Raw genomic sequence first — 26,458 nt, 5'->3', positions numbered from 1 at the left:
GGGAGGCGAGTTTTCCTCCATTTCCGCTCGGCTGCCCGGAGCCCTGTTCTGTGAGCTCGCAATGAGTCGTCGAGCCACGGAGCAGGAGGGGAGGACCGAGCCGGCCTGGAGGATAGGGGACATAGAGAGTCAAAGGATGCAGAAAGGGAGGAGAGGAGGGTTGAGGAGGCAGAATCAGGAGATAGGTTGGAGAAGGTTTGAGCAGAGGGAAGAGATGATAGGATGGAAGAGGAGAGAGTAGCGGGGGAGAGAGAGCGAAGGTTGGGACGGCGCGATACCATCCGAGTAGGGGCAGTGTGGGAAGTGTTGGATGAGAGCGAGAGGGAAAAGGATACAAGGTAGTGGTCGGAGACTTGGAGGGGAGTTGCAATGAGATTAGTGGAAGAACAGCATCTAGTAAAGATGAGGTCAAGCGTATTGCCTGCCTTGTGAGTAGGGGGGGAAGGTGAGAGGGTGAGGTCAAAAGAGGAGAGGAGTGGAAAGAAGGAGGCAGAGAGGAATGAGTCAAAGGTAGACGTGGGGAGGTTAAAGTCACCCAGAACTGTGAGAGGTGAGCCATCCTCAGGAAAGGAACTTATCAGGGCGTCAAGCTCGTTGATGAACTCTCCAAGGGAACCTGGAGGGCGATAAATGATATATGAATGCGAAATTCGTGTTCTTTTTTGAAAGATTTCTCACAAAAACAAGTGTAGCCCATGTCTGTGAAATGTCAACGGAGCGTATAGCAAGCTTTTTATTTTGAAACCCTGTTGCATTTAATTCGGCTCGTATCATGCTAACTTAGATTCTTGCGACCCGGGGAAACAACTTTGCATTGACCACCACAACATGTACAATCCTCAAGTTGCTACGAGAAAGCGGCACTGCTCTGTCAACAGAGCCCAGTACTTATTATCGGATGTATTATGTTACGAAATCTGACTTCTTGGATATAATGTTAATGACATGTTAGAGAAAGACCCCACTGAACGATTCAGAACATGAAGAATCCTATTTGTCTTGGTAAAATGTATTTTATAACATAAGGATGTGACATTTCATCACCAAGGTGCTTTTTCACCCACTCAGAGTGGAAGGATACTCTACATTATGGTAAAAATGTCATCAAGCCTTCTAATTGGCTAGGTGGAAATGTCGCAACATTGCTTCCACCCATGTAATCCTTAGATCTATTATCCTGTGTAGTGTCGTGTCTTTTGGACTATCATTAATGTGAAGACTGTTATATTATCAAATCAATTCTCTAGGTGTAATTATTACGTGATTAAACTATTCATGTGAACATGAATTAACTAGGAAGTCGGGGCACCACAGGAAAATCTTGTTTAAAGAGTTACTATTTCCCGAATTTAACTCTCTTCAGATATTTTCCTATCTTATCGATTACAGTCACTTATTAATGTATTACCTCATCCGTCATATTCTGAATGTTGCAAACTCTTGGATATCTGCACAAACCCTAGCATAAATGATGAATCAGCGATATACCAATTGGCTTAATTATTTATGTACGAACTAATTAAATAATCACACAGAAGTACATAAACACATAGGTTATACATTGGTTACTAACATTATACAATGAAAAGTCCCTCGTGGACTAAACCGACATGATGGCTTGTTACACCAAATTAAAAGGGAGGGGCAAGTAAGAAAGAGCGGGAGAAAAGACAAAGAACTCCAATATCGTACACACAATCACTATGCTCATGGAAATGCTAATACTTTGCACATGAACAGCCGCTTATTCAAAAGGAATTGCAATTTACATATTTACGAGTGTAGGCCTTTGTTGTCTCTCTCTGTGAACGCCGATGTCACGCCCTGACCAGAGTTTGCTTTGTATGTTTTATGTTTTGGTTGGTCAGGGTGTGATCTGTGTGGGCATTCTATGTTGTTTGTCTGGTTTGTCTATTTCTGTGTTTGGCCTGATATGGTTCTCAATCAGAGACAGGTGTTTTGCGTTGTCTCTGATTGGGAACCATATTTAGGTAGCCTGCTTTGTATTGTGGGTTGTGGGTTATTGTCTATGTCTATGTGTAGTGTTTGTGTCAGCACTAGTTTTCATTAGCTTCACGTTCGTCGTTTATTGTTTTGTATTAGTTTGTCAAGTGTTCTTCTTTTTCGTCTTCGTTAAATAAATCAAGAATGTATTCATTTCACGCTGCGCCTTGGTCCTCCTCTCTTCAACGTTACGACGAGCATGACAGCCGGTCCGTCTGCTGGAGAGTCAGTCGACAGAAAGTCTCTGGTTTGTCCACCAGAGATCAAAGTCTTTCGTAGTTGTAGCTTGTTATAATGTATACGTCAGGCGTACCAATGGTTGTTCAATAGGGAAATGTTCTCCCGAATGGATCTTTCAGAGTACCATTCGGTCGTTCGATCGGTCGCGTTTACCAGACTAAAGTACTTAAACAGCTGCAGACTGAATGTGTAGTCTTTAGTTTTGTAGATTTCTTAACCATTCGTAACGTCCGGTTCTCACCTTAGTCTGCTTGGTCTATAGAGTGGTAGATTTCTTAACCATTTGTTAACGTATTCATCTGGTGCTGCACATAACTGGTCTAACGTACATTTTGTCGGAAGTGGGTTTTATACACTTCTGGGAAAAGGGGGCGTTCCATAACGCCGATGTAATGTCTGTGCTCACGTGGGCGTGGCCACTGACTTGGTTTAGACTTCATATGAAAAACAATTCTCTCATTTAGAAGGCTAACATCACATTACATCTTTTCACAAATAGTTTCATATATAATCATATACGTTCCCCCACATTTGGATGTGACCCTGACCACTGGGAAATATATACATTCAGAGATACAGTTATGTTGTCCTACCGTCTTTAGTTACATCACAAATTATTAACAAATTTCACAGGATTGTTCTTTAAATACCAACGGACCATTCCAAAGGTCTGGAATACAGAAATACTGTTTAATTATTCAACCTTTTGATGTTACCGTACTGCAACGCCTCTCTCTGTGGTAACAAAGGGATTTGAAGTTCATTTCTGAGAGTGAGAGAGAGAGTTTTCCTGCAGGTATTTATGACCATCATTAAACTGTGGAGAGAGAGTGAGAGAGGGGCGGGGGGCTATGATCCCCCCTACCCCCCAAGGGCACGTCATGACAGTAGATATAGCAACATCAGTGTCTAGGGAGTAGGGGCTAAGGGTTGATTTGGAATGTAGAATGAGTAAACTGCTTTGACTTAACCTGGGCCTGGCCTGCTGTATGATGGCTACTGTCTGATGATAAAGACCTGTCTGTTATAATGACAGTGTGTATATGAGGGATATGATGTTATCTCCTTCCCCCTCATCACCTCCCCTGGGGGCCCAGAAACCTTCTGTCCCCCCCACAACCCCCCCCCCCCCATTCATCACCACTATCCACTAGGCTAATTAGCCCACAGTTCCACCCCTAATCATCATCATTGCTAACTGCTAGCCTAATTGTCCCATAGCTCCACTTCAACTGTCATTAAAGGGAAAAAATATCATTACGCAATACTGTATATAGACTCGTCCCACAAGACAACTCATGATTTGATATTTGATGACTTCCATTTTTATTTTCGTTGGATAGTGGTGCCACCCGTTATTCGCCACGAGCCCTGTCATTTATCAACTACAACTAGATAATACCCCTCATAGAGCCCCGTAGTGTGTGTGTGTGTGTGTGTGTGTGTGTGTGTGTGTGTGTGTGTGTGTGTGTGTGTGTGTGTGTGTGTGTGTGTGTGTGTGTGTGTGTGTGTGTGTGCGTGTGCGTGTGTGTGTGTGTGTGTAAGCTCTACCCTCTGACTCTCATCACCACATGCAGCTTCTGTAATTTTGTTTGAGAATCATCGTCCCCCCTAATGCCCTTTCATTTTATAAACTGATTCCCCCAGCAGCACTTAATTTACCCAACAATCGTAATGGTAAAATACGGTGTTCTTTCAGCAGGACGAGGCGTTGCAGAACATTCGGATAGAAACGTGTCATGTAGACAAGACACCGTTTACTGTCAACTAGACTATAGAATATTGTCAGCTCTAGTATGTTCTATTTCTCTCTGCCACGTTCTTATCAGTGCACCCCACTGAATAAGCCCTGGTTTAATTTCTTAGTAGCTCATCCCCGTTGCTCAAAGCTTATCAACGCTGTTAGTGGAGCAGCAGGTGGGAGTAGGTGAGTGACAGCCCAACTACTTTGAGCACGTGTGTGTGTGTCAGTTGTGCTTTTGAACCGGGTGTTCAGGGCTGCCCACGCTCTTTTGACGACGCATCTTTTTGCATATTGCGCAATACGCAACAACATCATTCTCCCCAGGTTAGGGAAACTTCCAAATAAGTGAAAAAGGGTTGTCTGATCTGCGCACATACACACGCACAAGCACGCACATACACACACGGACACACACACCCTGATCTGCCGTTGTTCAAGCAGTAAATGCGTTGCGTCTCCTATCCCACAGAGACATGTGAGAGCTGGAAATGAGGAGAAAAAGGGAAGAATGGCATAAGTGGCAGTTATTCTTGTCAAGACTATTCCCTGTCAACAGTTAGACAAAGAAAGACTAATGCATTTACATTTGCTTTCCCTCATTCTCTGAGGCGGTGAATCTGGAGCACAATATTGCCGTAGTATTAGAAATAGTAAGAAGCTGTAGCCTACTTACCATGAACTCCCAGTTCACTCCCTCATTTTGAAACAAAACATTATTTCAAGAATTTATGAAATTCATTAGAAATGTTTAGAGTAGCGCCAGGAGTTTTCCTAGACAGGTCACATGTCTGAAAAAACTCCCGGATCTAACTAAACTATAAAATCAGGAGCTTAACCATACAGTGTCCAACATGGGTCTCCAAGCCCCCTCCATTTTGTATGGTCCATTTCCTCATCCTGACCTGTCACTTCCTCTTCCCTGTTTCTCAGATCTACTACATCACTTCCTAACTCTAACTTATGTCACTTCCTGTGTGTTCAGGTTCTGCTGCATCACCACTCAGTGCATGAGATCTCCTATATCGCCAAGGATACCCGGGACCACCGGGCCTTCGGCTACGTCTGCGGGAAGGAGGGACACCACCGGTTCGTGGCCATCAAGTCCGGCCAGTCGGTGAGTACAGGACCTGAGATCCTAATGAGATGTAGTAGTCAGAAAGAGCGTTACAGCCAAAGTTACAATCAATCAACACATTTCAAGTACAATACATAGGGAGCAACCATTTGTAACAAAGTTGAAAGATTGTCCAATAGGAAGGACTCTGCTTTTATCCTGTGAGATATTTGAAGCACTGTGTTGTTGGGATTGCCACGTAAGTGTGTGTGAACAACGTGTGTGTCGTCTGGAAGATGATGAAGGTGTGTGCTCCTCTTCCTCCACATCCCTCCCTCCCTCCCTGGCAGGCAGAGCCCCTGATCATTGACTTGCGTGACCTCTTCACACTCATCTACGACATCAAGCAGCGCGAGGAGATGGAGAAGAAGGCCCAGAAGGACAAGCAGTGTGAGCAGGCCGTCTACCAGGTAAATAACAACAACAAACAACAACAGAACTGCTACCATGACCGTTATGCACAATGGCCAAATTGAGTGTACTCATGAGTATAGTGAGAGATATTAGAGGAAGGGAGATGACGCGTATCCACATTTTCCCATTGAAAGCTTTCTCGCGTAGCCTAGCGACCAGCAGGCAGAGACGACTGCTTCACGTGCTTTGAGAACTAGTCCAGATCTCAGCTTGGGCTGTGACTGCAATTCAAATTATTTAAGGTGTTTTGAGGGATGATATAATGCCACTATTTTTTTATCCTGAAACGTGACTTTCATACATCGAAAGACTCCTGTCAATGTAAAAGGCTTAATGTAATGTATATCTGTGTCCACAATGGTATATATTATTATGTTGGAAAATGAATACAGTAACTCAGACATCAGGTTAAGACTAAACACAATAGGTTAAGACTAGGCACAATAGGTTAAGACTAGGCACAATAGGTTAAGACGAGGCACAATAGGTTAAGACGAGGCACAATAGGTTAAGACTAGATACTCTCTCCTGAGTTCCTAATAGAAAACACCTGTTTTCCCCTAAGCCAGTGGCTGATTGCTCACACCTGACGCCCTTGCATGCTCTTTTGTTCTCTCTCTTTTCTTCTCTCTGTACTTCTATTCGTCTATCCATGGTCTTGCTCTATTCGCCTCTCTATCCGTCTTCTTGTTGTTATGTAAAACGTTCCTTCTCTTCAACCGTCACGCAGACCATTCTGGAGGACGAGGTGGACGATCCAGTTTACCAGGTACGTCGCCACACAACCCGCGGCCCATCAGAACTAGCGATGAAACCCCATGGGACCTTTTACGCTCTAGCTTCTACTGACGACAGTGTTTTCATGTCATTCATTCTATGGAATAAGAAACAATTAATCCTTGATGTAAATATCTGCCGCTGATCTGCTTGAATTAATGATTCATGATACCCAAACCATCTCAGTAATACGCAGTAGACCAACCATCATAGTAGACGGTTTTGTTCAACCATTCGACTCTCCCATTGCAGTGTTGTTAAACCATATCTTTTCAGTTGATCTGTGTATATGTTCTGATTTTCTTCTAAAGACCTATCTGACCCTGACTGGTTGTTCTCCCCTCTTGCTTTTGGCTGAACCTGATACTCTACTCTGTTGCTCACACTGAATACAGACAACACTAACCCTTACTCTGAATGCTTATGTTCAGTGGTTATGCCCCAACCTCTTCCAAATTTCTGTTGTTTGCCCCTTTAGCTTTTTCTACTGTATGCCCCTCCCTAAAAAAGTTTTAATTTGCAATTCTGTAGTAGTAGTGACTGTTTTCGTTTGTTTTGTTTCGAATACAAGAGTCCAATGACTGTGGGCAGAATCCAAACTTGGGATACGTGCGTGTAACTAACTCAGACTTTCGTGTAAATCATCTAAGTTACAAACGCGGATCTCAAGTCAGGATTGGCCCCTCTGTGTCTAGGTGGTAGAGGAGAGGTGGAGCAGTATTCTGCTGAAGTTGGTGAAGGGACCTCTTCAGTACCTGGAACTACTGCCTGACCAATTACTGTGCTCTCTCCTCTTCCTTCTTCACTCTATCGTCTCTCTCTCTCTCTCTTTCTTTCCTTGTTTGTCTCTTTCTTTCTCTCTCTCGCTCTCTCTATCTCTTTCTTTCGATCTCTCTCTATCTCTCTTTCCGTTAATCTCGTCATGCTCCATCCCTCTTGGCCCCGCCTGCTACCTCTGTTGTAGTACATTGTGTTTGAGGCTGGACATGAGCCCCTCCGTGGCCACCAATCAGAGGAGAGCGTTTACCAGGTACAATACCAAGCCCCGCCCCTTCCATACCTTTTGTAGAGTAGTCAACCCAGAGCGTTGTGTTACATTAGAATATTTATGTTTGTTATAGAGCACGGCAGTACACTCTGGGTAAAAAAAAGTATACTCACAATGTTCCAAATGTAAATTAGAATAACATCTCAAATGTACAGTTCAGTGAAGTGCATTCATGGCCAGTTATTTTGGCAGACCAATTCATCCAGGCTTCTCTAGAGTCTATGTGGGCTCCCTGCAGACGTCCAGAGGTTTGACCTTCCAGCTCAGTTCACGGGACCAACAGGAGCCTCTAGGGACCTAGAGTGTGATTTAATCTGGTCCCCCTCCTCCCTCCACCACCTCTCTACTCCCTCCACCACCTCTCTACTCCCTCCACCACCTCTCTACTCCCTCCACCATCTCTCTACTCCCTCACCCCTCCTCCCTCCACCACCTCTCTACTCCCTCACCCCTCCTCCCTCCACCACCTCTCTACTCCCTCCACCACCTCTCTACTCCCTCACCCCTCCTCCCTCCACCACCTCTCTACTCCCTCACCCCTCCTCCCTCCACCACCTCTCTACTCCCTCCACCACCTCTCTACTCCCTCACCCCTCCTCCCTCCACCAACTCTCTACTCCCTCACCCCTCCTCCCTCCACCACCTCTCTACTCCCTCACCCCACCTATCTACTCCCTCACCCCACCTCCCTTACCCCTCTTCCCTCCTCCCTCCACCACCTCTCTACTCCCTCACCCCACCTCCCTTACCCCTCCCCCTCCTCCCTCCACCACCTCTCTACTCCCTCATCCCACCTCCCTTACCCCTCTTCCCTCCTCCCTCCACCACCTCTCTACTCCCTCACCCCACCTCCCTTACCCCTCCCCCTCCTCCCTCCACCACCTCTCTACTCCCTCATCCCACCTCCCTTACCCCTCTTCCCTCCTCCCTCCACCACCTCTCTACTCCCTCCCCCTCCTCCCTCCACCACCTCTCTACTCCCTCATCCCACCTCCCTTACCCCTCTTCCTTCCTCCCTCCACCACCTCTCTACTCCCTCACCCCACCTCTCTACTCCCTCACCCCACCTCCCTTACCCCTCTTCCCTTCTCCCTCCACCACCTCTCTACTCCCTCACCCCATCTCCCTTACCCCTCTTCCCTTCTCCCTCCACCACCTCTCTACTCCCTCACCCCACCTCCCTAACCCCTCTTCCCTCCTCCCTCCACCACCTCTCTACTCCCTCACCCCACCTCTCTACTCCCTCACCCCACCTCCCTTACCCCTCTTCCCTTCTCCTTCCACCACCTCTCTACTCCCTCACCCCACCTCCCTTACCCATCTTCCCTCCCCCCTCCACCACCTCTCTACTCCCTCACCCCACCTCCCTTACCCCTCTTCCCTCCTCCCTCCACCACCTCTCTACTCCCTCACCCCACCTCCCTTACCCCTCTTCCCTTCTCCCTCCACCACCTCTCTACTCCCTTACCCACCTCCCTTACCCCTCTTCCCTCCTCCCTCCACCACCTCTCTACTCCCTCACCCCACCTCCCTTACCCCTCTTCCCTTCTCCCTCCACCACCTCTCTACTCCCTCACCCCACCTCCCTTACCCCTCTTCCCTTCTCCCTCCACCACCTCTCTACTCCCTCACCCCACCTCCCTTACCCCTCTTCCCTTCTCCCTCCACCACCTCTCTACTCCCTCACCCCACCTCCCTTACCCATCTTCCCTTCTCCCTCCACCACCTCTCTACTCCCTCACCCCACCTCCCTTACCCCTCCCCCTTCTCCCTCCACCACCTCTCTACTCCCTCACCCCACCTCCCTTACCCCTCTTCCCTCCTCCTTCCAACTCCTCCCTCCTCCCTGCCCTCCCTCCTCTCTGCCCTCCCTCCTCCTCATCCCTCCTCCTCCTCTTCCTTTCTGAAGATGAAAGATGAGTCGAAATGAATCATTTGCCATGCCATTTGAACTCCAAATGAAACAAGATCAATAGGCCGAGAAGAAAATTCCGCCCAACTCCAAGTCAGCCAGCTGAAAGCGAGAGAGAGAGGCCATATTGTTCACTACGGTTAATAGATTAAATGTGAGGAAAATACACAAAAGAGAGGAGAGGGCCAGCGCTCCAGCGTTGTCCGTTTCCATAGATTTAAACCTGTAGTTGAACGCGATCCAAATGGAGAAAAACAACTGTGCCGTCTTAATGTCAAAACAAAGAAGTAGCACACACAATCCTACAGCATCGCTTACAATCAATATGGATTTAAATAGAGTTGATTCAAGAGCTGTGCAACGGTAGAATTTGCATAGCGTTTTCCTTTAAACCATTTGTAGACCAGAGACACCTCCTGAAATGATGAGTGTTTCAGCTGTAGCAGTAGAAAGGATTCATTTAATAATCAATACGTTTGTTTCCTTATACTGAACCTTGGTAAAACCGTGTTGCTCAAAGCTCACTTTATTCTTTCATTTTGACTCGACCTCCAACACAGGTCCCTACCGCTACCAGTCAGCAGAAGGGAGAAGGGATCTATGACGTCCCAAAACGACATTTCATGACTGTAGGTGCTTTTGGTTTTGGTTTTTTGTTGGTCCACTCCCTCCACTGGCAATCCTCTCATTCCCTCACTAAGGAAAACCTCCCCTCTTCTTTAGTGTCCATTTATGAACCCCTGTCTGTGTGACCTTGTAGAATTATTGGACCCCTGACCACCTCGCCGACACACGTAGACTTGGTCGTATACACCCACAGACTGGTTATCAGCAGTGTGTCTCGAGGCAGTGGTTGCCTGCCTGTGCAGTCTGATATCAGTTTTCTCGGGCAAGAAATGATCAAGCATCAGGCCTAAGTAAAATTCTTACAGTATCTAAGGTTATAAAGATGCAATGATATTGTATATTGCAATATATATTGTTTTGTATATGTTGTATATTGTATTGTTATGCATAGCCTGCCCCAACAGATACATGATTGGTCCATCTAGCTAAGATGTGACATCAGTTGTTAAGATAAATCCAGTGGAGATGGCGTTGTGTCTTCGCTTCAAATCCTCCACAGAATTTTAAATATAGAGGACTGTTAGACATCGAAGAGGCTTTTGTCATTTCCAGTTTCACCAATATATTTTCTACAGCAAGGTTCATGTTTGACCACAACAAATAGACATATCGTGGATTCACTTTTTGGTTGCGCAAAACTGGAAATATATCTCTTTCTATCCTTTCACCTTTCTCCTTTCAATACATTTACACGGAGAGAGGAGAAAACGTCCACCTGACTTCTGGAACAAACCCTCGACGAAAGTGCGCTTTCTGTCTCGCCTCGCTTCCTCTGTGTGCTGATAGTTCAGCCGCATATCAACTCGGCATGATAGCTATACTGTCCCCCTTGCTATCTCTCCCCAAAACACATCATGCTAGCTGGTGTTGTATCAATAGCTGCCGACGCTGCTTCCATATCTCTAAGAGTTACTGCTTGTCTGTGCATTCAGTTGGAGCTCTCCTGAGAGATCCCCCCATAGCTTGATGTGTGTGTCACTCTGCCTGCCTGCCTGGTGAAGGCCCAGTATAACTCTAACCTATGTCTGCCCACCTTTTACAAACTACTGTACCTCCCTCTTGCTCCTAATGGACACATAGAACTGTAAGAGCAAGCCATAATGTATAACAACAATATGTACCGTATATGATCAGATTCCCCCCCACACACTTCAAACAGGACATAGACAATGTGGTGTTACCCCCCCCCCCCTCCCTTCACCAACACCGATTGCTGTTTTCCTCTCATTTTCGCTCTTCTTTTCGTGTCTGTGTGTCTTTATTTATAGCATGCAGACCCCTGTGTGTTCCCATGGTGATACATCGTCTGCTTGTGCATGGCCCCTGCAGTCTAGGACATACATTTCATGCGACTTACCCATTTCATAGTCTAGTTGTAGAACCTATGTCCTTCCTTCCTACTTCCTCTGAAATGTAATTGTACTGTTAGAGCGCTGAACTTATATGGCCGGGGGGGGGGGGGGGGGTGAGATATGAGAGTAGCGGTAGGAACGGTCACGTCTGCAATATGGGTCAGGTAGTTATATTGTCTCGGTGGGTAAATATATGGAAGTATATATATTCATTGGGTTCAAGAAACAGTGGTGAATGTACAGGTAACTGCCAAAATAAAGGAAACACTTGAGTAAATGAGGGATACAAAGTATATTGAAAGCAGGTGAGATAATTCAGCAATTCACGTCCCATCGTGCAAGGGATCATGTATTAAAATGTCCCAGTTGCCCATTCTTTTGGCTACCATGGTTAGAAGAAGAGATCTCAGTGACTTTGAAAGAGGGGTCTCAAAGGAGCATAGGGGGTGTAAAGTGTGTGTGTGTGCGTGTCTGTGTCAGTCCCCAGATCTCAACCCAATTGAATACTTATCTGAGATTCTGGAGCGGTGCCTGAGACAGCACTTTTCACCATCATCAACAAAACACCAAATGCTGGAATTTCAGGCGGAAGAATGGTGTTGCATCCCTCCAATAGAGTTCCAGACACTTGTAGAATCTCAGCCAAGGAGTATTGCAGTTGTTCTGGCAGCTTGTGGTATTGACCAATGCCCTAAAACATTTTATGTTGGTGTTTCCTTTATTTTGGCAGTTACCTGTATATTGTATACAGTCCAAATCCTACCTAATCATATAATAGTATCTTGTGTTTGAGAGGAATCACAATGGTTGGGACTACTGGGGCTGATTTGATAGGCAGAGACGGACATAATAATATCTAATCAGTGTTCTTTTGATTGGACTGAATAGCCACTTATAGAGCACCGTGAGAGATTCATTTTAGATCCATTTTCTGATAATGAAACGAGAGGAGAGCTAGTTGTTTCTTGGCATCTTCAGTACAATTCTCTTCACACGCAATCACGCATGCACACACACACACACACACACGCACACGCACACGCACACACCCTATTAGAGTAATAGAATGTGTTATGACTTAGAAAGTCTGCCTTTGTTTTGTCGTGAAATGTCACTGTTCTCCCTCTCTGTCCCTGTTCCTCTGCCCAACCACAGAACATCAACCACTTTGATCTGTTCGGAGATATGTCCACTCCACCCTCGGTGAGTAACTGTCCTTCCCTATTGCTTAGACTTTGACCGTTTAACCATGTCTGCAATGATGGTGCTGAAATATTATGCGTCAACATCGCTGCAACTCCCCAACGGGCTTGGGAGAGGCGAAGGTTGAGTCATGCGTCATGAGTCATGCGAAGGTTGAGTCGTCCTCCGAAACATGACCCGCCTAACCGCGCTCCTTAACACCTGCCAGCTTAACCCGGAAGCCAGCCGCACCAATGTGTCGGAGGAAACAACGTTAAACTGGCGACCGGGGGCCCAAGAGTGCAGGCACCCGGTCTGACACAAAGAGGTCCCAAGAGTGCGGTGGGCCACGTAAAGCCCCACAGCCAAAACCCTCCCCTAAGCTGGACCAAACATCCGCCGCCCTATGGGACTCCCAGCCACGGCCGTTTGTTGCCCAGCCCGGGAATCAACCCGGGTCTGTAGTAACGTCTACAGACCGCTGCGCCACTCGGGAGGTCCATGTGTCAACATTTTAATGCGTTGTTATGCAGCCAAACTACTGTGTGGATAATAGAGAAACTCACAGTCAAGACAACGTTAAAGACCAGTAAGACATTGGAAGACATTTTATATTCTGATTTCTATGTGAACAGATGGTTCAATTGACCCCCAAATAGAAAAAAACAATAAATGAATAATCACAATGACCCCAGTGAAAGGTTAGGTGCCTGGTTCAGACATGTATGTGGATGATGTCCCCCCAGATTCCCCCGTCCCCGGCCAACACTCTGGACCCCAGCAGGAGCCACCGCCAGCCCCAGCATCCCCCAGAGATGTTCACCGGCCCCTTCAGCCCCACCTCTGTCCCCTCAGGGTACATGACCATGGGGCCAGTCCAGGCAGCCCAGTGGGCCCAGCAGGGACCCTTCGCTGGCCAGGCCCAGACCCTGGCCTTCGGGGTGCAAGGGCCCCTCCAGGTGACCCAGGTCCTCCCTGGGGGCCAGCCCGTCATCTGGAGCCAGGCCAACATCTTCCCTGCCACCCAGCAGCAGTGGGCGGCCATGGCTGCCTACATGCCCGCCCAGGCCGTGGGCGTGGGGGGCCACCACATCCCCATGATGGTGCCCATCACCACCGTATGCCCCAGCCCCCAGGGGCCCTACGGTGACCTCTCCTCCACCCCCTCCTCGGCCATCGCCAGCCCCCAGCATCACACGATAGACCCCGTTCTGATCCAGCAGCAGCATAGCATCGGTGGGGACTCTGACGCAGGCGAAGGCCCCTCTTCGCTGGGCCTTGTCATGGTGGGCAGCAGGTGTGGCACACCCAGGCCGATGAGCCCTACTTCAATGGGTCTTGGTGCCGTGAGCAGGTGTGAGACGCCCGTTGGCCTTGTCATGATGGCGAGGTGTGAGACGCCCGGTCTAGTGAACGTGCCCCCTGACACCCTGGTCTGTAGCCAGCTGGGCCTGGGATCATCATCTGCCACAACCCAGGAAGAGGAAGGCAGCTGTAGTGACCTTGACCTCTCTCGGATGACCTTGAGTCCAGGCACGTCCACCTCGCCCTCCACTGACTCAGGTAAATTCTACCTATAGCCAGTTTTTCCTACATTCACACTAGATAGATGCACATACTCATACAGAACAAATAAGTTACCCAACCCAAACCTTAAAGGGAAAATCCACTGGCCACATCATCATGATGATACAAAATGCATCATTTTGCATGTCATGATAATATGGTCAGTGGCACTTTGCTTCATGAAAGTCCAATATCTTGAAAACTTGACCGCTGACATGCAAAACATTTTGGGACTGTATCAAAAGTGGACTAATGAAAAAAATACCAAAATATAGTTTTTTTGTCAAGTTTCCCTTTAACCAAACCCTAACTCTACCCACCTGGATAATGTACAATGCTTTAAGACACGGTTAAAGTGAAAAGGGAGTACAGTACACCTAACAACCAACTCTGTCTCTGCAGCGTCCACCCCAGCCCCCCAACCTGGCTCGTCCTCAGACTCCGCCCCGTCCCAGACTAGTGATCCCCCCACAGACCACTCCCCCATCGAAATAGAGGCCACACACCCCAGCACCAGGGAGGATGACTCGGTGAGTCTCAGCTGATCTGGTCATAATGATATAATGAGCTATCAAACGGTTGGTATATAGTTGTTTTATCACTTTACCTGCCATTTTGACTGCAAGTCTAATAAAGACATGTGATATATGCAAAGAGGGAAAGGGTCCTTTGGTTGTATTTATAAAGGTCTTGGCTAACGTTATAATTCGAAAATATGTATTTCAAAGAACACAATAGCATGTTCATGACTTTATGTTACTGTAGGCTATCTGCTACCACGTGCTTACATGTGGAAAAAGTGATACAAAAAAATGATATTTTGAAATAGAGCTAATCTCGTAAATTTTGAGAGTCATTTGTCAAAGGTAAGTGTTTTGGAAACCTCAGATACAATATAGAAATCAGAACATCTTACCTGCATGTGACTCTGTAGGAGGATTTGAAAGAGTCACTTTCTGGTGCTCCAGAGAAAAAAAATGATGTCCTCTTATAACACATATTCTGTTAGTGATATCGAAATTCTCACAACGTACATGTGTTAAATAAACGTATTTAGGAAAAGTCAAGGACGGAAGGGGGCATGGCAGAGATATATAAACGTTACATTCATATGCAGTCAAAATTACTGCCTCAGCACTTGTGTTAATGGGTGAATACTGATATTAACCACTCTCCCACACTCTCTCTCTTTCTCTTTCTTTCTCTGTCTCTCCCTCTTTCCACCTAGGGCTCATGCACCAGGGCTCTGTCTCCCCATCCTTCCAGTGATGCTCCAGCTGACTGTCCACAGGCCCAGACCTGTCCACAGGAAGACAGCTAGAGAACACTGGGCTCTGGGTGGGTCTCTTCTCTACTCTCCTACCACTCTCCTCTATCACCCCGTTCTCTCCTCCCCTTCCCTCTCATCTCCTCATCCCACCCCTCTCCCTCTCTCCCTCTGTTCTATTCTCTAACCTTTTGTATCCCCTCAAGGCTGCTTAAAACATCTCTGTTTTATTGATTGGTCTAACAACACTCTACCGCTCAGCTCTTATTGTCTGTCTGTCTGGTGTCTTTTCAGAGGCACAGATCTCTTGTTTGTCTTTTAGTCTCTCTCCCTGTGTCCTTGCAGCTAAATGGTCCTCAGCCAATTATGGAAGAGCCGTGGTTTTCGTTTAAGGTTTATTTTATTATGGCTCTGTAGTACGTTGTAAAATGGAACATTGCTGCATTGATTCAGTATGATCAAAGTAAGGAACAATACTGCCACCTGCTGTCCATAGGCTCATAATTGCACATATTTCACACAAGTGTATGTGTTCTAATGCTGCTCCCTCCCTCTCCAGGAGAAGAACCCTCTCTATGCCCAGAGATATGGCCAACAAGAGGAGATGAGAAGAGAGGAGAGGAGGAGGAGGACAGCGGACTGAGAGGGAGAGGAGGAGAGACTCTAGACTCCTGTGTCTCTCCACATAGCTGGATTACACTGATCACTTTTGTTCTGCGGACTATTAATATTGGCAGCCTAAAGTAGCAGTACCATAGGACTGGCTTCTCTCCTGAGACGGACAACACAACACACTCCTCACAATGGACAAACCTTGTCTTTTTTTCCCTTTGCCAATTGGAAGGTTTTTCTCCCAGGAAGTGACCTTTGAAACTGTAGCAGCAGGTCGTTGCCATAACAACATTCTGCCACAGGTCAGTGGGTGGAGACGTCCAATCTATCATGTGACCTGGAAGAACCAATCACACTGCAAGTTCAGAAAGAGGATTCTAATGGGTTCTATGGATTCTGATGCTTTTTTTTTTGGTATTTTGATGAGGAATGGTGTCCTTTGGGGTTGTACCCTGCAAAGACTCATTGTGCAGAACAGATGGATTTCCCAAATGTTTTCAAAGAACTGACTTGTTCCATTTGCATGAACAGACTTTGTATTGTGGATCCAGCGAAACGCAGCAGCGACTGCGAGACAACTGTTCTCCGTAGGTCCGTAGCTTCCTTTTCAAAGCTAAAAGAAAAAATATATAATTTGTCATTTGTAAGCTGCGACTACTGAGTTGATGCTTATGAGAGTTTTTAGGGTAACAAAAAAATGATTGAGGCATCGGCCGAAATAAAAATCCTGTTTGCCAAACTTCTATTTTGTAAATAAGATTTCATCAAGGCCCCTACTGTACACCTGAATCTCTGTGCCATAAGATAGGTCTGTCATCTGCCTCTCTGACACTGCCTACCTGTGGCTCTCAACTCTAAAGCAATGCTCTACCAGCACCTCTGTCTGGATCATCTGGACGTTTGCTTTGCTTTTGTTGGCAATTTCTTTTTTTGTTCTTTTTTTTCTTTCTGTTTCTCTGTTGGGTTTGGTCGGTCTGTGACATATGAACTGTGCATCTGTGTTACTTAGCCATTGACTCAAAGCGATGATGCCTGTTACCTACGTGTGACGTAACTCACTCTTTTGAAAATGAAGTCACACAACAACAAAATATCCACAGGCTAATTTCTTAATAAAGTCACTGTCACTTTTACCTGGGGGAAGGGAAGGAAGGGAGGGGAGGAAGGGAGGAGGGAGGAGGGAGGAAGGGAGGATCTCCTGCATAACCTTGTTTCTTAGCTGTTTTAGACTTCCAGACAGGTGTACTACTCATACTTCAATGTTTGCTTTCAAACTCAATGTTGATCTACTCTACTGCTTCCAGACCTGGGTTCAAATACTATTTAAATACTTTGAGCATTTGCTTTAGCCTGCCTCTAGTGCCAGGTGGGCGGGGTTTGCATTTTGGGAATTTTCTATTGGTCCCATTGCAACAGGCATGCTCAATCACGCACAGCTAAACAATTTGAAATGATTTCAAATAGTATTTGAACCCAGGTCTGCTAGACATATCTAGGTGGTTTCTAGGAACCAAAACCAATAAGCTAGTTGAGATGGCCCAGCCAGCTGCAGACTCCAGAGTGCATTACTATGCCTTATTACTATCAGTTGTACAGGTTCTGTTGCCCTGTCACTGTTACATCGTCCTGTCATTGTATTACAGTAACACAATTCATTGATGCAACTGAAGGTTTGGGGCATATTCTAGGTCTGTCTGCTTCACAGAGTTACAAATGGCCAAAACGTGGAGACTTTATACGACTATGAAATAATATAAATATTATTACTATTTACTTCTAGACTATGATGATAATAACTGTAACCCTGCTCGTATAAGAAAAAGTCAAGCGAAATGGTCAATTTTATTTATGAATCCAAACGGTCTTGAAAAGAGAAAAAGGACTTTTGTACGTATATTTCTTCCCATTTACTGTACTACTCATGCCCACTTGTTCAGTCACAAATAAAATATAATGTGATTCACAGTTTTCTCCTGAACTTTGTATGTTGCATCAGCCATTTGTAACAATGGGTACCGCAACAAAAAAGGTCATTCATAGGATATTACTGTTGAATTACCATTTCACGGTGTACTTTCTAAGAACACACGCGGTCATTTCAGCAACCCTGAAATAAGTCCTGCATGTATTTTGTTCCAACTCAATGGATCCAACAGAGGGGGCTGTGTTCTTGCTATTTGGGCCCTGTCCAGTCAGCACATGCAGAAGAAAGCTTTTTGAAATGGAGAATGGAAACGAGGTCATTCTTAGTGCTGTTGAGATAGTACCTCCTCCATTTTAAAAGGTTTTCTACCATGTTTCTGCCAACCGTACATGACTCTGTAATTTTGTGTTGTTAATGGCATATATCCATCAACACAAACCTACATGAAGCATTTTAACTGAAGTTGACCTCAATCTGCATTTCAAATAGCTTTTTGTTTTTACATTTATAAGCAATCATTCCATATTGTGTGGAGTGGATCTGATGTTTCTGTCAAGGGTAATTTGATGAAGGTCAATGAAGGTAAACAAACAGTCTAGGAGATCTCCAAACAAACATAACGTACTGTACACCAAACATGATCTGTGTGCTTTGTGTTTCCTAATACCTGACTTATGAAAGTGGAGATTCCCGTAACAGACTCACGGTCTAAACCTAACATTGAGTCCATGCCCCCGCTTGTATTGATCAGTGTGTGTTTACACACAGACAGAGATACCTGAACACACACACACACGCACGCACGGTCACACACACACACACACACACACACACACACACACACACACACACACACACACACACACACACACACACAGCTGAACACACTGTTGTCTCGTCAGGTCTGTGCATCCGTCTAATTGGAGATTTTTCAGATCCACCACAACTACCATGTTCTCTGTGTCCATGTTGAAGCCTACAGTTGGCCTAGGCTACTGCCTCCTCTGTGCTGCATTGTGCTTGCTCCTACTCTGGTAAGACCTTAATTCAGTCTGTGTGTGGAAGATAGAGATTCAAGGGAAATGGCTGTCCTCTACAAGTGTCAATACTCTATACAGTAGCCAGACATTGTATGACTTAATGTGAGGTTCATTGCAGTACACTTACGTTAAGGTTTTAGATGGAGGCCTTGTACAACGGGAGGGAACATAATTCTGGATTTAAATTGTTGTCTGTTTAAATCAATGCAAAAGTCCATTGAGAATAGAAAATGGTGTGTGTGCGTGCAGAAGTCCCCACAAGAATAGTAAACTAACAAAAATATGACCAACTGGGGACATTTTGTTAGTCCCCACAAGGTCAAATGCTATTTCTAGGGGGTTTAGGGTTAAAGTTAGAATTAGGGTTAGGAGCTAGGGTTAGTTTTAGGGTTGTGGTTAGGAGCTAGGGTTCGGTTTAAGATTAAGGTTAGGTTTTCGGGTGAAGGTTCGGGTTAGGTTTAGGTTTACGGTTAGGGAAAATATGATTTTGAATGTGGCTGAATTGTTTGTCCCCACAAGGTGTGTGTGTGTGTGTGTGTGTGTGTGTGTGTGTGTGTGTGTGTGTGTGTGTGTGTGTGTGTGTGTGTGTGTGTGTGTGTGTGTGTGCATATTTCTTCAAAGAAGTCCACCTTTTTGAAACCATAATGATTTTCTATCACATCAACACACAGATGATTCCTCCCGTCTAACCCTGCTTGACTAATATAAGAGGCTGATGCAGTGCGGTGAGCTGTGAGTTATGGTGATCTATGTTTCAGTGATGTTGCCATAGCCGGCAGTGGCGAGGAGCCCAGCGGCGTCCGTGAGGCTCGGTCTGTGGGGACTCAGGTCGCCGTGCAGCCGGTGGAATGTGTACAATCAGAGTGGTCCTCCTGGACGCGCTGCGATGTCTGCAGGAAGAAGAGGGTGAATATTAGCAGGAGGAGGAAGAAATGGATGATGATTATGAGGAGGAGGATGGTAGATAAAACCTGTTAGTGGAGAGTATAGAGAGTATAGTAAAACCTGTTAGTGGAGAGTATAGAGAGTATAGTAAAACCTGTTAGTGGAGAGTATAGAGAGTATAGTAAAACCTGTTAGTGGAGAGTATAGAGAGTATAGTAAAACCTGTTAGTGGAGAGTATAGAGAGTATAGTAAAACCTGTTAGTGGAGAGTATAGCGTAAGTGGCACAGGTTGCTGTTTGTAATCCACTTGACATGGATAAAGACAAGGGGAGTAGCTACCCTTGACAAGAGAGTGAAAAGACAGTTCTGATATCATAACGGACATGAGATGTACTTCACATTCTGTGCACAGACTGGGTAATGCAGCCTTTCTGTGACTAATAGCTTTACAGTAAGTGGGCACTTAGGTAAAGATGTGTTGTACTGTAGATTTCGAATTGTTTTCAATTGTCTTTTATTCTCTCTCTCCCTCCACTCTCTCCCCCTCTCCATCGCCCTTCCCCCAGTATCGTTATGCTAAGCTTGTCCAGCCATCTCAGTTTGGCGGGGAGCCCTGTCATGTCCAGGGCAAAGAGGTGGAGCCCTGTAGCCCTCCATCTCGCTACGACTGTACACTTGAAGAAACACCTCTGTGTGAAGGCTTCCTCTGCACTTACACAGGTATTCTTTCCACACAATCCACCAACTTAACCCTAACGTTAAGCCTGATTTGAATAATCCTAACCACTGGTATTCTCTCCTCTGATCTCAGAACTATATGCCTGCTATTTCTACACTGCTTAGATCCCTTGCATGTCTTCTAGATGTCTGTGTGGATGTAAAAAATCTAATTTAAAAAGTGCTGCATATCAAATGAAAGGTTTTACTCCACATAGTGCACTGCCAGTATAGGGCTCTGGACAAAACTAGAGGACCACATAGGGAATGTGGTGTGATTTGAGATGTGACCTGTGTGTCTTCCCAGGGCGCTGTGTGCCTATAGACCTGCGCTGTAACGGGGATGATGACTGTGGGGACTGGTCAGATGAGAAGGGCTGTCAGAAGGTGAACAAGGCCTGCAAGCAGGAGGCACAGGAGTACTATGGCATCGAGAACCTGGCCAAAGGGTGAGGCATGTTCACTGTGGGCCGAGTAAAAACTTGAGCTCAGCGTACACAAACTCAATTATTTTTTTACTCAAATCTTCCATTGACATCAGTGCAGGAATTATGTGAAAGTGAATCCCTTTCTCTCTCCTGTAGAATCAACATACTGAACAGTAACTTAGAGGGAGTGGTCATTGACAACAGATACTACGCAGGCAGTTGCTTGCCTCACTACATCCAGGACGTCAGGTTCAGGAAGCCTTATAACCTGCAGCAGTACACACTAGAGGTAGGAAGCCTTATAACCTGCAGCAGTACACACTGGAGGTAGGAAGCCTTATAACCTGCAGCAGTACACACTGGAGGTAGGAAGCCTTATAACCTGCAGCAGTACACACTGGAGGTGATAAGGGACCGCATCAAATACGCTTAAAATGCATCCTTCCTTCTTCTACAGTACCACATTTCTAATGATTAATATAACTGGACAATACAGACATGTTGTCTCAGCAATATGTTTCATGAAGGATACATTTATTCATAACTGGGTTGCTGCTACAGTATGTGTGTGACTGTGACCTGTAGTGAATGTAAACATGACTTTTCTCTTGTTTGTCTGCCACAGACCAAAGGCACGTACGACTTCAAGCTGCAGTCTTTCGAGTCATACTCTGAGTTTGTCCATCACACCATGACGGAGCGCACTTCCAAGACCACGGTGTCCATTGGCTTTGCCGTGCCGGGCGTGGCCGAGTTCGGCTTCAACTACGCTGACTCCAAATACTCCAAGTCAGAGAAGAAAATACGCCGCGCCTCTAGGAAGGTGAGAGTTGTTTATCAGGGGTATGTTCAGAAGAGAGCATTGTTACAGAATGTTCCCGATATAAATTTATTTTGTAGAACAGATATGATTATCTGTCATGAAGAATAGGGAACTGAGCCAGCTCTAGTTATTACATTTCTATCTGCAATGTTCTGAACAACATAAAAGCACAATTCACCCCAAAATCAACGTTTTGTGTCATTCACATTCAGTAACCAAGCCCTCCTGACACGCCCCTTTGCCCGCCACCCCTCCACAGGAAAACAGCTTTGTCCAGGCAAAGGCAGAGCTGCAACTGGCCCGATACATCCTGAAGTCAGAGGATCTGATGCTGCACCCGGAGTTCTTCCTGCGTCTTCTTGCCTTGCCCCAGTCCTACAACTACGGGGAGTACAGACAGATCTACAGAGACTATGGAACCCATTACATCACAGAGGCTACCCTGGGAGGAGACTACGAGTACACAGTCATCCTGGACAAGGAGAAGCTGGAGAAGACAGGTGACTGATGATGCTTTGCTATTCCATGCAAAGAGGCTAGTGCACTACGGGGCCATAGGGTGACATTTCACTTCACAGCAGCTACCCATGGACAATTGAAGTAAAGTACCATATCACAATGGCAGTTGTAATACTCTCCTATATCTCCACTCCCATTTTAGGTTATTCTCTGGAAGCCTACAAGAACTGTGTGCAGATAGGTCTGAAGGTGGGGGCCAACATCAAGGGAGTGTATGTGACTGTGGGGGTCGAGGGAGGTAGTTGTGATGGTCTGCTCAATGAAATGGGAGGTGAGGAGTGGATCTAGATCACCGGCAACACGGGTCTCTCTTTCTGTCTCGTACTGTAGAACAAATAGCCATTTCCTCCTTCTCTTTAACTGTCTCTATCTTCCTCTCTCTCCGCACCGTCTCCTCTCTCCCCCGCCTCTCCCCCCTCCTCTAGAGGACACAGTGAAAGGCAGCATGGTGGAGGACTTTGTCGCGGTGGTTCGAGGGGGTGACAGTGAGTCCATCACCTGGCTGGCTGCCAAGAAGCTGCCCACGCCACAACTGATGAGACTGTGGGGAGAAGCCGTGCATTACAACCCTGACTTCATCCGCAGCGTGGTGGGAATACTGTCTCTCTCGCTATTCTCTGTTCTCGCTATTTATCTCGGTCTCTTTGGTATACACTCCCTCTCATTCTACACCCACATGAAAAAATACTATAGTATACTATGGTTAAATGCTATAGTATTCACTGTAGTGTTTTTGCGGACTTTAGTCTAAAGTCTGCAAAGTGTTGCTGCAGTGTTACTGCAGTGTTGCAGACATGACTGTAGTATAGTGTAGTATTTACATTTTACTATAGTATACTGTAAATACTGTAGAGAAAAAAAACGTTTGAATTTACTGTAGTGTTTATACTGTACAGTAGTATTTATTGTAGGGTTTTTGCAGACATTACTGTAGTATTTACTATAGTTTTTTCCTCGTATTATCTTTGGCGAAACTGTGGGGGTTTTGTCCTTAAAGAAAAGTACTTGACAAAATACTGAAAGAGATAATTTTCCATAACCTGTAAGTAGATAGGTAAGTAAGTAGGTAGGTAGTTATAGGTAGGTAGTATATACTACAGTAATTACTGTAGTGTTTTTGCGGACATCACTATAGTATTTACTAATGTGTTTTTGCGTACTATAGTGTTTTGCATACAATACTGTAGTATTTATTGTTTTGTTTTTGCAATCTGTAGTATAATGTAGTATTTAGTATAGTATACTACAAAATGATATATTAAGTACTACACATGATTGAGGTATACTACAGTGTGTAGTATAGTATTCTACAAAATACTACAGTAACTACAGAATTCTATAGAAGGTACTGTAGTATTCTATAGTACACTTTAGTATTTTTTTCTCTTCTCTTTCACTTCTCTTTAGCAAGCTGGGACGTGTCCTTTCTATTTATCTCACTCACTATTTTACTCCTTATTTTCTCTCTCTCTCTTCATGCACTTCTCATTCTCTCTCCATCTCATTCTCTTCATCTCCTTCTCTATCTCTCTCTCTTCATCTCATTCTCTCTTTCTCTCTCTCTCTTCATCTCCTATCTCTCTCTCTCTCTCTCGCTCTCTGTCATTCAGATTTCCCAAAGGTTCCTCTATAGGTGTCCTCTAGCAGTCTGTCAGACTCCAGCCCTGAGCTGGTTGTGATGATGTTAAAGTATTGTTGTTGTTGTCTTTGTGACAGACGCGGCCGCTATATGAGCTGGTGACCGCCAGAGACTTCTCCAGCGCTAACTCCCTGAAGAAGAACCTGAGGAGAGCCCTGGCTGAATACCTGGAGGAGAGCAGCTCTTGCCGCTGTGCTCCCTGCCACAACAACGGACTGGCTGTTCTCAAAGGTAAACACCCTCCCTCAAGCCCCCTGCTTAAAGGACTTCCTCCCCGATCCAGCTATACTTTGTAGATTTATGAAACTATGAAAGATGATACTGATAGTGATGATGAGGATGATGTCTTCCTCTCCCCCCTCAGGCACCAGGTGTGAGTGTGTGTGTCCATCTGGCTACAGTGGACTGGGTTGTGAGATCACCCAACGACCAGGTCATTCTCTTAATAAAAACACAAACCTACACGATAAAGCCTTCACCTGTAGCTTTAACATAATTTCCACAATATTGCCATTTCCATGCTATTGGGGAGGTTTAACCTTTTGAGCTTTGTCCCAAATAGATATAGGCATAGACGGCAGCTGGAGCTGCTGGGGTTCGTGGTCACCCTGCGCGGAGCGGTCTAAGACACGGAGCCGTCAGTGTAACAACCCTGCACCTAGCAACGGAGGCATGGCCTGCAGAGGACTCCAGATGGAAACTACTGATTGTTTCTGATATTGTCCCGGACTCTTGATTGAAATAAAGATAATTCATGTCACCCTTGGAAATGTGCCTGTGATATGTTTGCGTTCTTGACTCTCTTATGACAAAATGATCTGTTACACAAATGTGTGTAAGCCAATTGAGAAAAACTGAGGTGATCAAGCATAACAGAGAATGATTTTGTTTTTATTTCTAAACATGAACATTTTGGCCATCGTCTTTCTCATCAGATCAGAAGACAGATTTGGTATCATTCTTTACCTCTTAAACATACATCGTTGGTATTGACTCCCACTTCCTGCTGTAGTGTTGAAATCTGTTGTGTCCCGTCTTTCTTATGACATCAGCAGCGTTGGTTCTGAGAGGAGGAGCCAAGGCAGACGGAGCACCTGTCTGGCCGAGGGTTATCACATCACCGTCTCCGTGTCTTACTTCCTGACTGACAGGAAGACTACGCGCCCCAGCAACTCCAGGCCTGTCCGTCGTGGAACCTATCAGACAACAGTATGGCAGGCTCTGTGTCACCCACCCTGCTATTGCTCTTCACTCATCGAAGTCTCAACACACACACTTTATACACAAAACTATGTGGACACCACTTCAAATTAGTGGATTCAGCTATTTCAGCCACACCCGTTGCTGACAGGTGTATAAAATCGAGCACACAGCCATGCAATCTCCATAGACTACTGTTATTGTGAAGTGGAAACATCTAGTAGCACAACGGCTCAGCGGCGAAGTGGTAGGCCACACAAGCTCACAGAATGGGGCCGCCGAGTGCTGAACCGCGTAGTGCATAAAAATCATCTGTCCTCGGTTGCAACACTCACTACCGAGTTCCAAACTGTTTCTGTAAGAAACGTCAGCACAAGAACTGTTCGTCGGGAGCTTCGTGAAATGGGTTTTCATGGCCGAACAACCGCACGCACACAAGCCTAAGATCACCATGCACAATCCCAAGTGTCTGTTGAAGTGGTGTAAAGCTCGCAGCCATTGGACTCTGGAGGAGTGGAAATGCCTTTTCTGGCGTGGTGAATCATGCTTCACAATCTGACGTTCCGACGGAAAACAATGGTTCTGGCTTATGCCAGGAGAATGCTACCTGCCCCAATGCATAGTGCCAACTGTACAGTTTGGTGGAGGAGAAATTATGGTCTGGGGCTGATCTTCATGGTTCAGGATAGGCCCCTTAGTTCCAGTGAAGGGAAATGTTAAAGCTACAGTACACAATGACATTCTAGATGATTCTGTGCTTCCAACTTAGTAGCAGCAGCTTGGGGAAGGCCCTTTCCTGTTTCAGATAGGTCCATACAGAAATGGTTTGTTGAGATCGGTGTGGAAGAACTTGACTGGCCTGCACAGAGCCCTGACCTCAACCCCATCGAACACCTTTGGGATGAATTGGAACGCCGACTGCGAGCCAGGCTTAATCGCTCAACATCAGTGCCCGACCTTACTAATGCTCTTGTGGCTGAATGGAAGCAAGTCCCCTCAGCAATGTTCCAACAGCTAGTGGAAAGCCTTCACAGAAGAGTGGAGGCTGTTATAGCAGCAAAGGGGGGACCAACCAACTCCATATTAATGCCCATGATTTTGGAATGAGATGTTCGACGAGCACTTTTGGTCATGTAGTGTACTAACCCCAGCACAGTTACTGTAGTAAGGTGTGGCACTTACTGTCATCTGATGGCGGATATAAGTAACTACAAATAATAGCACTCTGTTACACCCACCTTTCCTGAGGCTCTCTTCAGTGTGTGTGTATGTGTGTGCAGCACAAACAATAACAACTTTTATTTTGTGTGTCTGTGTGTGTGTCAGATGCATCCTGTTGTTCCCACTTATCATGACTGTTGATGACCCCTGACCTCTGCTTACCCCTGAGTGCCGCGGCCAACTCCAGGGATGGGTAGCAGCG

The 26,458-nt window shown here is 45.8% G+C and overlaps 1 protein-coding gene across 1 annotated transcript in view; it reads left to right on the top strand.

Annotated features, from left to right (window-relative positions):
* LOC139560017 (uncharacterized) overlaps positions 1-24,605 on the top strand; it is a 39,802-nt gene extending 15,197 nt beyond the window's left edge. Inside the window, exons 4-24 of the mRNA XM_071376520.1 lie at positions 4,971-5,102; positions 5,393-5,512; positions 6,247-6,285; positions 7,258-7,323; positions 9,814-9,882; positions 12,388-12,435; positions 13,161-13,977; positions 14,383-14,510; positions 15,209-15,298; positions 18,669-18,817; positions 19,582-19,729; positions 20,276-20,429; positions 20,734-20,875; positions 21,011-21,143; positions 21,480-21,677; positions 21,937-22,177; positions 22,339-22,467; positions 22,622-22,785; positions 23,913-24,066; positions 24,200-24,268; positions 24,398-24,605. Of these exons, the coding sequence (XP_071232621.1) occupies positions 4,971-5,102; positions 5,393-5,512; positions 6,247-6,285; positions 7,258-7,323; positions 9,814-9,882; positions 12,388-12,435; positions 13,161-13,977; positions 14,383-14,510; positions 15,209-15,298; positions 18,669-18,817; positions 19,582-19,729; positions 20,276-20,429; positions 20,734-20,875; positions 21,011-21,143; positions 21,480-21,677; positions 21,937-22,177; positions 22,339-22,467; positions 22,622-22,785; positions 23,913-24,066; positions 24,200-24,268; positions 24,398-24,552 (3,345 nt within the window). The 3' untranslated portion in view covers positions 24,553-24,605. The remainder of the gene's footprint in view (positions 1-4,970; positions 5,103-5,392; positions 5,513-6,246; positions 6,286-7,257; positions 7,324-9,813; positions 9,883-12,387; positions 12,436-13,160; positions 13,978-14,382; positions 14,511-15,208; positions 15,299-18,668; positions 18,818-19,581; positions 19,730-20,275; positions 20,430-20,733; positions 20,876-21,010; positions 21,144-21,479; positions 21,678-21,936; positions 22,178-22,338; positions 22,468-22,621; positions 22,786-23,912; positions 24,067-24,199; positions 24,269-24,397) is intronic.
* The last annotated feature ends 1,853 nt before the right edge of the window (positions 24,606-26,458 follow it).

The sequence above is a fragment of the Salvelinus alpinus genome, chromosome 30 (assembly GCF_045679555.1).
Source record: "Salvelinus alpinus chromosome 30, SLU_Salpinus.1, whole genome shotgun sequence".
In the NCBI taxonomy this organism is placed as follows: domain Eukaryota; kingdom Metazoa; phylum Chordata; class Actinopteri; order Salmoniformes; family Salmonidae; genus Salvelinus; species Salvelinus alpinus.
The sequence above is the reverse complement of the archived record's forward strand: the minus strand, read 5'-3'. Positions and strand labels throughout refer to the sequence as shown.